The 12,471-nt window shown below is 46.0% G+C and overlaps 1 protein-coding gene across 3 annotated transcripts in view; it reads left to right on the top strand.

Annotated features, from left to right (window-relative positions):
- The first annotated feature begins 7,160 nt into the window (after positions 1-7,160).
- CSMD3 (CUB and Sushi multiple domains 3) overlaps positions 7,161-12,471 on the top strand; it is a 796,263-nt gene continuing 790,952 nt past the window's right edge. For all 3 annotated transcript variants that reach the window (XM_075141259.1, XM_075141260.1, XM_075141261.1), the window contains exon 1: positions 7,161-7,831. In XM_075141259.1, the coding sequence (XP_074997360.1) occupies positions 7,654-7,831 (178 nt within the window). In that variant the 5' untranslated portion in view covers positions 7,161-7,653. The remainder of the gene's footprint in view (positions 7,832-12,471) is intronic.

Below are 12,471 nucleotides of genomic sequence, written 5' to 3' on the forward strand. Positions count from 1 at the left end.
TACCAAGTATCTATCTGAAACAAAATAGCCTGAAACTAGTCCAATAATCTTTTCCATCCACTTTCTTTAACTCCCTCCAGCTTCCGATCAATGTCTAACATTAAATAATACAAACAAAAGTCTGAAATATTTTCCTAGGTTACCTTGAACACTCTGAGACAAATTAATAATGCAGTCATGAATCAAAATTAAATGTCTCAGCTGTGATATTTGTGTTCATCAGATACATTTAAGTTCCATTTTTGCCTGTCTTTTCTTCAAGATTAAAAATTGCAAACACTTGCCACCAAAATTTCCTAACCTATCTGTGCCTTTATAACCTCAGCATATGGTATCTAAAAGCCATCAGTATACTTTAGTTGCGTATCCAGAAATATCTCTCTAAACCAGGTTATCCATTCTGTCTGCAATGTCAACAGTCTCTATACTCATAAGTGTTTATTAAAGAATATATGGCAGGCAGATAGAATGCCAGTCGTCTTTCTAGGTATGAACTACTCATAAATGTTCATTATATAATTTGCAATCTGAAATTAGAGTCAAGGTTACCAATATTTTACAGGTTTAGTTTTTCTACAGCTCTGTGCACAGAATTCCTGTTCAAACCAAGGAGAATCCTTCACGCAGAATAAGAGCAAAACAGAGGCCTTCTAGATTTGTTCTCCTGCAGACGCCGGAGGATTTATATATGTAACTCCTGTAAGTATCATCAAGAATAATTAATTATTAATTTTATATCTACAGTGCTTATCTTCCCTAACATTCCAAGAACCACACAAAGACATTAAAAACATTAAACATTAAACAATGCAACAGATAATACATATAAAAACCAGTCACATAAATAATTAAAACAAAATCTGAGATGCAGTAGAAACCTTTTTTCTATAAAGTATTCTTTTCACCTCCAGGCTAATAAATGGAAGTTTACTGAGAAAATCTACACTCACCAGTGAGAATGCAGTTCAGATTTGCTCAATGAAGAATAATAGTACATACATTGCATCTGATTATCACTGAATGACAGTTAAATAACTGACATGTTTAATATACATTTACTATGTCTCAATCTAATGCAAACAGGAACGTGGAACTTGGAAGGATGTTTTATTCTCCCCCCACCAGCTCACCCACTTTCCTACCTACACAATCCACTAAAAACAGAAATCTTTTCTTCCTATTTCAGCACCTCACCACCCTTTCCTGATTTCTTTTCCTTTACATGCTGCAGTAGTACTATTATGACAGAAGGATAATATTTGATGCAATTCTAGACATTTCTCTTTTATTTATAACTTCAGTGACAAAGCATAGCAATTTCCTACCACACTTTTTTCCCCCAATATTTACCTCTTCTTCTCTTTTGTCCTACTGACACTACCTGCAGCCATTTCCTATTATGGAATTTCCCTTTTTTATGTCCATGGTATCCAGAACTCCAGGTGATAATCTGCCTTTAAGTATATACTAAAGAATTGAATTTGTTGCAACAATCACATTAAACATATTTTCTAAACTTTTGCCATTCAAGTGTCCCTTCGGCAAGTTTTCACTGCACAATGTTGCAGTGTATCACGAGCATGAGCTTATTGGGAGCTGCTTACATATCTCAACAAAGCAGTGCATTGAGCAGAACAAACAATGACATCTTTGGTCATGGATCAAAGGTCTTAAACTGCCACATCTAAGGGGTAATACAGCTAGTGTTCAAATAGCTATTTGAACGTATGCCGCTCAATTACTAAGGACAGGGGAATCAAGATCTAAATTCTGCCCAAGCTGACTAGCACATCTTAGTGAGCCTAGCCTCACTGCGCATACTATGTAAAAAGTAATTCTGCCTGTGTAAAGAAGTCAGACACTTCTGATTTTCAGATACCCTATAGGATTTCCAAATCATCAAACTCAAACTCTGCTGACCAGAGGTGGCAGAACATTAGAGTGGTGACAGCTTTGCTGAGAATATCAGTTGTCTAAATCCCAGACAAACACAACTACACACCAAGATCATCTTGACTGATTATGACTGATACAATAAAAATAAATTTAGTGACAAGATATGCAAAATCTGGTAGCAGTAAACCAAAATTAATTCCTTGAATTCCACTTGAAAACTAAGTGTTATATAGTACAATATCTAAGTCAGGAAATGTTGCATAAAATAGAATTGCATTCTCTCTTTTGTCTCCAAGCAGATTTCAGATGTGACCTCTAGCAGAATGAAAGGAACATTTAATAGGGAGATAACAAAATCACAGCTAATTGTGATAATGAAATATATAATCTCTGTCTCCCTGTGAACAGTGCATCTGAAAGAAGTATTCCTTTTTTTCTTTATTCAGGGGTGTAAGTGGGTACTCTTGAATATTGCTGCTATCTGGTTTTCTTGAAGAGATATTTTGTGCTAGAGGCAGCTTAGAACCTGATTTATGAAAACTTGAGTTAAACAGTAGTCAAGAGGAGGTGGGTATTATGACACCTTTCCCCTCCAGCTATTTCCATCACTATATTTGCTTTACTACATCTTTGTTTGGGTTGTATTATACTTGATCTTCATACTACAGCTGTATCCTGTACTGTGAATATGAGGCAGTAACACCAGCACACGGTAGCACCCCAGCATTTGTGGAATGATCCCCGCCTCACTCATTCCTGTCCAAACCTCATTATCTGTTTCACACCAGTAAAACTATTCTACCATGAGTAAACAGAGGTAAGGAGCGAAGTACCACCTACCTGGGGACGACACAATGGTGTCCTCCTCTTTGTGACCTCCTCTGAAGGACTCCAACACCTGTTGAAAAGCGTAAGTGAGAAAAAGGAAGTTTGGGAGTGTATTTGTAACACTATCCTACTGTTTTCAAGGTAAGAGAAGAATGTTAGGGCTCACCAACAGACGAGCAGGCAGTTCAGGGTCGTGTTTAGGTCTGACATAGTCATATTTGGATTTATAACCAGATGGACTAAGCCATGGGAATTCAGACAATTCTACATTCTGCATTAGGTCAGGATGCTCAAAAAAATTATGTGATATGAGTGAATGAGATTTGTATCCTAAGTCAAACACACATTTTTAAATATCATTGCCTATATGCTTTACACATGCCTACATATGTTGTCTGTGCTTGCAAGCATTGTGTATCATATTATTCACAGTGTTATTTGTCACAGAAGACCCCACTCCATTTTTCAAAGCAAAGCAATCGGTCTATCAACAATTAGAGTGAAGTTACCCGGGGGCGAAATGTAGGAGTTATTTAACAAAATACAGCTACCTTACACAAAAGTATATGACAGTGAATGAAGAATAACAAATGTAGTTGAAAATGTAGGAGGAATTTGTAATGTAATTATCAAAACTTAAATTTGATATGCCTTGGCAAAGTGAACAGAGAACTGTGAAGGGGGGGAAATGCAAATACCAATAGTAGCACATTATTCCATGGAACTATTTTGGTATATTTATTTCTTGGAGATTCTCGGAGGCAGGAGTGCCTGCTTAGAGATACTATAACTAAGGCATCACAGCGTAGTTTACCTTATGAAGCATCCAACAATAATAGCACGAAGGAGCACAATCACTGTCAGGTCTCCAATACACGTTTTCCACTAGCATTGCTGATATTCATGTGCCTGACAGGTCAGACATTTAAGTATCTGCCCATTTCTGATTTCAGCACATTTTAAAATTCTTGGGAGTATTTAATCATAGTGATTGACTTAATGGTCCTTGCCAAGTCACTTTCATCCTTGACTGGTACCCAAATGATCAATAAGGTTGACCATGCCAAAAGAGGGGAGAAAGAGAGAAAGAAGGAGACAGAAGAAAGAGAAAAAAGAGGGAAAGAATGAGGGAGAGAAAGGGAGAGAAAGAAAAACACAGAGGGAGGAAGAAAAACAGTGAGAGAGTGAAATTAAAGAAAGAAAGAGAGAAAGAAGGGAAAAGAAGGAGGGGAAGAGAGAAAGAAGGGGAGGGAAGGAAGGCGAGAAGGAGGGAAGGAAGGAGAGAGGGAGGGAAGGAAGGAAGGAATGGAGGGAAGAAAGGAAGGGAGGGAAAAGTAAGAGGGAGGAGGACACTATATGAATATGAAACATATAGCATAATCTAGAGCTTGAACCCAGAATCACTCAAAAGCTTATGGGATGCTAGTACTTAACAACAAAACAACCACAATAAAAATGTAACATCTCAATGTTTGAGGGTTGGGGTGGGGGGTGTTCTATAAAGAAATTGAAATCAATCCCTAGCATTAATACTATCAAATGTGCCTAAAATGTGCTTTAGTACCTGAAGTACTATTTTTAAAATGCATCTAAATTACTTGGAAACCTAAGGTTTTTTGAAAATTAGTAGGAATTTGGCCACAAAAATTCCTTGGGCATCCGATTTTTAACTGTAAGCATTTCTTTGTTCACGATAACATCTAACTGATGAGCCAAAATTTCATTTTCAGAAGTAATGCAGATAACTCTCAGCGTAAATCTTACCGGATGTCAAACAGACATGACTTCTAACAGCATTAAAATAAGCCTCCTAAGTAAGTTAGGTATTGACATACTGAGTAATGCAATGCATGAATTAGAAATAGTAAGTCTAGGTCTTCAATATCTATTTCTTATCCTCTATAACTGATAAAGTATTTACTCCAAGGAGATTTGAGTTCCAGAGCTGGAAAGTGTTCTTGGGGGAATAAGGGCAGAACTTTATTCCAAGCACATAAAAAAAGCTGAATACTTCAAGTGAGGCCACTCGTGCTATTCTGAAAGTACAAGTCTCTCTTCAGTTTTGAAATGCTCTTGAAAAATGGATTCGTTACATGCTTACTTACATGCATAAATGTACATACATGCATATAGTAAAGACAGATACATTGGAATTCTTTTAATGAATACAGTAGGCAGGTTCTGAACAGAGTGATTTTCACCCATCCCACATTACTTAAAACAGGGACCACTGAAATTTTGTCAGAAAGTTGACCCTAATGTGGCACTACACTTAACACCAGCTTTGGGCTTGTACCGCTTGTGAGATCACATTCCTGAGCCGCTGCAGAGGAAGCGAACAAGCCCACCAAATTTCAGTTACAACAGTCACTCTCCAAGACTTATGTGTCTGCAAGAGAGGGTTGTAGACAGTACACGAGGCCGTGAAATATACACCTTTGCTTCTCCCGGTAAACAAACCTGTATGGATTCGATGGGGCTGGTTAGCATCAGCACTTGCAGTTAAATATATTCTTTCCTCATGCCAGCTACATGCAGTCTTCCAGCTACAGAGATGAGTTCAGCCAGCCACACGCAGGGCCACACTCTGCTAAATGCTGTTGGCCTCGCTAAAGCAGGGCGCCGTTGCAAGCAATGGCGGAAGGCAGGCACGTACTGCTCACCCTTACACCCACGTGGGAGCAGACTCAGCCATGCAAACTTCCTCTTTCACATTGTGCTTTGGGAACCTTTCCAGATTCCGTCAATAATATTTTCTATGATATTGTGGTACTACTGCATATATATAGATACATAATTTATATACACATAAATGTATGTTCATACAAATTCACATATGCATCTACACATATATAGAAAGCCTCACATCACATCCACACCTGCTGAAAACAGTTCCTAACCAGCACACACCTTTCCACAACAGCACTCCCTGCACATACAAAAACCACACACACCGTTCAATACAGGGAAATGCAAAACCCTGTGCAGACACACATGCAAAGATCCACGCTTCGCGACCGCCTGCCTGCCAAAATTTCCCCGCTTGCACACTTGTGTACGTCGGCACTTCACTTCAAATTATACCCATGCACTCACACACATGCACATGCGCACATATGCACCATACATACATCCACATAAAAACGTACACATGCAAACCTATATGAATGCACACACTTGTGCAAGACAAAAGCATGCACAGAGGCACACACACTTTGACATGTATAAGAACATATGCATACACATGTATGCACACACAAAATACACACACACAGATGCACTCTCACACACACACAGATGCATGCACACATATACATAAAAAACATGCATACACACACATGCACTCACATGCACAGAATCACACAAGCACACAGATGCACACACACAAACACATGCACTCACATACATAGACGCACACGTGCACAGACAGAAATACACATGCACACGCTCACACACACACTCACACACCACACGCAGGCACACGTGCACCCACATTCCACACGACAGCACATGCATGCACACAAACACACCCATACAGGCACACACTTGCACAGATGCACATGCACGTGCAGGTGCAAAGACACACGCACCCACCAAAAAAATGCACAACACATGCACTAACACAAGCAGGCCCCCACAGATGCACTCGCACCGTAGGGACAGTTACACACGCGTGCACACACCCTTACGCACAAAAATGCACCACCACCCACACACCTCGAACAAACACCTCCGCACGCCCACTCACATGCACGCCCCCGCACGCCCCCGCACCGCAGGCGTTGCTTGCCCGCCCCCTCCGCACGCTCCCCCCAGCGGAGGGAACCACCGCCCCGCGCGCCTTGCGCGGTAGTTGCACCGGGCAGAGGAGGGAAGCCGAATGCGCGGGTGCCCCGGCCGGCAGCTCCCTCTACCCTCAGCCGGGGCTCTCCCCACGCAGCGCCGCGCAGCGCTCCCCGCCCCCGCGCAGCGGCGCGGCCCCAGCGGCACGACAGCGCGGCCGCTAGGTGGCGCCAGCGCTCTTCCTGGCGAAGCCGCGGCCGCACCGCCCCCGTCCCCCCGCCCGGCCCGGCCCGGCCCGGCCCGCCGGGAGCTGCCGCCCCGCCCGCCCCGTCCGCTGCGCGGCGCTGCGCGGCGCCGCTCCCCCCCGCCCGCGGCGGCAAAGAGCCCCCGCAGCTGCGGGCACGGCTGTGGCCGCGCTCTCCGGGGAGCTGGGCTGTGCCCGCCACGCTCCTGTCCGCCGCCTCCCGCGCCCGCGGAGACCGGCCTGTAATTAATGCCTCCGCGCAGAGTAATTAGCCTGCAAATCCCCTGGGAGACGCACATGCTCCCGTGCGAGGTGTGTGCCTGAAGGCGCGTGTGTGTGCGTGTGTGTCAGTGGTGACCATGGCAGCCCCAAGCATCGCACGTGAATTCTTAATAACGAGGCACTGATTGTTTTTGCGAGCGGCGGCAGGATGGATGAGCCCCGCCGTATTAGCTGCTGGCGGCTCCTCCGGGAGGCTGTGGAGACCTCGCCGCTGTATTATTTCCCGAACCGTTTTCCTAGGCAGAATTGATCCTCTTGGGGGAAGAGGGGGGCGGGGGGAGAATCTCAATTGCAAATACTGTTTGGAGTTTAGTCGAGAGGGTGCCTGAGCTTTAAGATGCTCTTCCGTGGCTCCTGGTGGATGCTGTAACAAGCCAGGATTGTGGTGGGTTTCGGTTGTGCAGGGAGTTGGGGTAGCGGGGGGGTGGGGGGAAGGAAAAGACACGATCGAGAGTAGCTGAGACTTTGTGCCCCCGTTGGAGAGATGGTTGAGTCCTCGTCAAGGTTGCTGTGGTATCCCAGAAACACCATTCACTCCGAGCTGTGACCGCGCACCATCAACAGCAACAACTCTGCTGCGCCTGGCCAAGGAATAGGAATTAGGAGCTCTCAAGAATAATATGAAAGGGATCTGCAGAGGGGAAATCCGTGCAAAGGAATCGAAATTAGCAGACTTTTGGGAAAGGGGATGTACTGAATGTGGCCGCCTGGACTTCATCCTGGTGAAGAAAATGGAGATTAAAAGTGGATTTACATTTTGGAACCTCATCTTTTTATTGATGGTTTCGTGTGTGAAAGGTAGGGTAGTATTTGAGGGGTGTATTTTTAGGGGTCCGTTTGCTTTCGGTCAGGGTGTTGCAAGCTCTCGCCTTACACCAAGATGTATTTAAAAATATGTTTATCTCTCATTTTATATTTTTACCCTGGGTACTTTGCAATGGAAAGACATAAATGATCGCTAAAACGGGGAGGAAAGGAGTTGATTCAGACCTCTCTTCGGAAATCGGAAATGTATTTGCTTGCCAGGCTTGGCGTTCAATGCAGTAACTGAGCTGGGGCTCAATAAATATTCTTGCAGTATGCTCAAACGGAGACGTGAGTTGGTTCATATAGCCTCTAACTAGTATGTATTCAAGCAAATCCCACCGGGTGACTTTTTTAAGGTGATGATGAGGGTAGTGTGGGGGGGATTACCCACATTTCTGGTTTTCGGTCGAGCAACGGGCTTTTTGCGGGAATGCCTGTATCGATGCACTTATTAGTTTAACCCGTTGCGTGGGGAAAGTTACGGAGGAGCCCAGCGTGTGCATAGCCGTCTCACACCCCGAAATGCGCTTCACACTCAGCTGTTTGTATGCATGCAGGGCTCCCTGGCTGTCGAAAAGGTACGTTAGCAATTCAGCCTTGAAGGCATGGTCTGCCGCTGGGTGCAAAGATCGACACCTTTTCTCTTCCCTCCTTTGGTCCCTTTTCCCTGATGTATGTGAGGTTTTGGGCTTGGGTTTTTTTTTTTTTTTTGTCTCCTTTTTCGGGGCAGGAGCTATTTTGCTTTCTTCTTGCGTCTGTGTTCATGAAAGGAGAGCGAAAAGGAAACCTCTAGTTAGCGGCATAAATATCTCCACTAAATCTGTGCTTGCAGACAGTTAAGGGAAATGCTACACACAGAGAAAAGAAGAAATATGTGGCTTGAATAATGTGCACCTTCAAAATTACACAGGCATCGCTAAACGGTGAAGTGCTGATCCCATCACGCGTGCCTTCAGTAAAAGCATCTATTCTGCAACTCCCCACAGTCGGCTGCCTACCCGAAATAATCTCCCCTTGTTTGTGGCCAGTGATTAATATCTGATTAATCACCCTTTTATCCCGCTCCTCATCCTCATCCCTCCTCCCCGCCACACTCATACACTCCCAGAATATTTAGTAGACATTATCGATCCTCTCCGAGTTTTTAGACTTGGTTATCGCCTACAAAGGTTGCTTGCACGGGTGGGAAGGAGGTGTGTTGGGGGGGGGGAGCATTCAAAGGCGTACTTTCCCAAGCTGGTTCTGCCTTGGATGAAACAGTTTATTGTAGAGCTTTGCAGCTGCTTGTCCACCCATTTGCATCGCGTGAAAAAGATGATCTGTGTTTCACGGAGGTGATGTCGAGGGCTTTTACCTCACCCCACGTTATCCTGACACGGGGGATCCGAGGGGAAGGGGCTTGCCTGTGATGTTAATGCACATTTTAATTTCAGGCAGCTTCTCTGTTTGCGTCTATTGAAGCCAGCTGTTCCCGGCGCTTTGCCCCGTTCTGGGGAAGGTCTGCGATCAAGACCAACCCGGGGCTTTCGGGGCATTTCTTTTCCCCGGTTCAGCCCCCTGTCATTAACGCATTCTCTGTGCCGGGTGCGATCATCTGCAAGTCATGGGCTGGCTGCCTGCGAGGCGCGCCGTGCCGCTCCGCGGCGCACAGCGGGCGCGGTGCGGAGGCGCTGGGGATAATGGGTGGCTCCGGAGCTGCTGCCGAGGCAGCTGCTTTGTGAGCACGAGTCGCAGGGCGGCAGCATCCTACAAAATTAAAGACTCGGGCGGTTCTCTCCGCGTCGCGATGGCCGCGGGAGCTGTGCAAGTTTCCACAGCACCTGTTGAGAAGCCGCTTCGCTTGCCCTTGGGCGGGGGGGAAGAAAAAATACCGGATACTGAGGGCCAAAGCTGGGATGAAGCACCTAAAACAGCCCAAGAAAAAGAGAAAAAACGGGCTTTGCAAAACTGGCCCTTTCTCTTCCAGCCCACGTGCAGTCCCAGAGAGATGCTGTGAAGCGGTCTCCTCCCTATTGTCAGGGCCTGAGCTTCCCAGGTGCTGACCCTGGCAGTTTCTGTAGACTTCCCTCGGACTGGGGAGTCCTCCCAGCAACTGCAAATCCAGTAGGTCAGATGCATCATCCTGGATGCGGGTTCCTTTAGGCAGCCAAGCTCCACAGAGCTGGCTTAGGCTCACTGCAGCACTGCATCTATTCTGGGCGTTTATATTTAGTTCTCTCCCCACTCCCATGAATGAATACATTTTACCTTGATTTACATTCCCATTGTGTCAGCACACGCTTCTGCTCCCAGAAACCTTGGCAGAGACAAACAATGAATGAATACCTGCCCAACAATCCAGATGTTGGGAGCAAGGTAACTCCCCAGATCCTGCATCTGCTCTACCATTGCCTGGCAAGGCCTTTTCACCACATCCCACCTCCGCAAGCTCTAGACCATACCTGTCTTTGCTTAATCACCTCTACTCAGTAGTCCAGGACCACATCATAACACCCAAACTGTTGCTGAGGTTCCTGTCATCCAGACCACTTCCACAGCTTTGCTTGATATCTGCCTCTCAGGCCCTCCTACTTTTGTCATCGTCCTGTTGCCATTTCTCCAGTCTTGATCCACAGCTGTTCCACTGTTACAGGTGTCAAACTTCCCCAGGGTGCTTATGGAGCCATGTTCATACCTGATTCATTAGGTACTCCTTGTATATATCCATATAGACAAAAAAATTCTTTAGGTTTTTCTATAAATTCGTGCCTCTTTGGAACCTTGCAACAATACTTGGGAAGGTTTAGACAAGGGAGAAGAAAGAAGGAGAAAATGTGAGGAAGGAAATTGTCAGAACTGCTGGGGAAGGGGTGATAGTAAGAGCTGAAGTAAAGAGAAATTGTACCTTCTTCAATGAAAATCTTTAACTGCTTATACAATATCCTATTACACCATGGATCAATCTCCAACAAAATTTTCCTTGGATAGACATGGAGTAAAAAAGCAAAGAAATGGCACCATTGGAAAGTGAGAGAAGGCACAGAAGACATTAAAACAAACAAACAAACAAACAACAACAAAACACCCCCACAACTCAACCCTTAGAAAATGCCAAGCAGGATCATTCCTGGCCAGCTGCAGGGGATGACGGATGCTGTGCTCTTCCCTTTAGATGTGCAAGACACCTAGGAAAGCTCCTTCCCCTTCTCCCCTACCTCTCCCATGGGAGAAATGAGAAGCGCCATTTAGGCATGGGAGATACAAACCAAGTTTGGAGGAGCAGCAAGTGAAAACCTTCACCGTCCAACTCCCTTACAGATAGGGAAGGAGAGAGGATAAAATAAAAAAAGAAAATAAAAGTCAAACCCATGGCAGTTCTTTTATACGCAAAAATGAAACAAACAGCATCAGTGAGCTTTGCCTCCTGGGATTTAGGAGAGAAATCACTGAAAGCTGCACCTCTTCTGTTTTGCACCTCCCTCCACCAAAAAAAAAGTAGAAAATGCTTGTGATCTGTCTGTTGAAGCAAACCAGAGAGGAAATCAGGCAAAATGACCAGAGACCACAAGACTCCTCCATCTCTTCTGTTTAGCTGTCGCTCCAAGACAGAGAGCATAGAGCACCAAGGTCTGCTCTTTTGTCTGCCTGGCTAAAATGAAGCATTGCCTCTGCTGTTGTTCCTCTGTTCCTCTGTTGCGGTTGTGACAAGTGGAACAAGGGCAGCTTTCAAAATAAAAGGGAGATGAAGCAGTGAGATTTTAAACCGCTCATTGTCAGAAGAAGTGATGAGAAAATGGAAAGGATTTCCATTTCCAGTGATGTGTACCTGGCACGTGGGAATACTTAGCAGGGACAAAGCGTGCCCTGCTTCTTTCAGCCACCTCTGCAGTCCCCCTTCTCCCCCATTCCCACCTCAACCCTGCTCCCTTCAGGCTCCCCCAGCCCCTCCCCACCACTTCCTTCCCAGTCACTTGACTTATGGGGTTACTGGCGGATGGCTTTCCTCGGTGGGTCACGGGTGGGGGCAGCGAGGTGCTCGCTGTGTCCCCGAAGCGGAAACGGTTGGGAGAGTAACAGTAGGTTCAGCTTTCCTCAGTTCCAGGTGGTCGCTGCCGCATCTCTGTGTGTGTGCGCGCGCGCGCGTGTGTGTGTGCGCGTGTGCGTGGTATGTGTGCGTGTGTGTGGTGTGTGTGTGCGTGTGTATGTTGTGTGTGCGTGTGTGTACGCACGCAGGGGTGCAGGGAGACACTGACTGGAGCAGGGACAGCATCGTCCTTCCTTTTCAACTCCCCTGCCCACGCTCAGCCCCTCTGCCGTGCCTCTTTCCCAGGAGCTCCCGCAGATCACACAGGGCTTCTGGTCAGTGAAGTGCGCGCAGCACCTAAGCGATTTTTTCAAGCTACACAGTTCTGCAGGGTTGCAAAGTTACCCTCCCTCATCCCCGCCCTTCTCCTTCGGTCCAGGGCTAAAACAAGGCTCCTCTATGCCCCCCGCTTAGCGCACGGCTCCTCCTCCTCCTCTTCTGCAGGGTAGAAATGAAGAAACACACAACCCCTCTCAGCAGCATCAGCAGGGACCGCTTCTCCCTCCCCTGCCCGGTGGCATGAGGGACCCGCAAAGGGCACAGAGCAACGTCGCCTGCAGTTCCCGCT

This window comes from Calonectris borealis, chromosome 2 (genome assembly GCF_964195595.1).
Source record: "Calonectris borealis chromosome 2, bCalBor7.hap1.2, whole genome shotgun sequence".
Classification (NCBI taxonomy): Eukaryota; Metazoa; Chordata; class Aves; order Procellariiformes; family Procellariidae; genus Calonectris; species Calonectris borealis.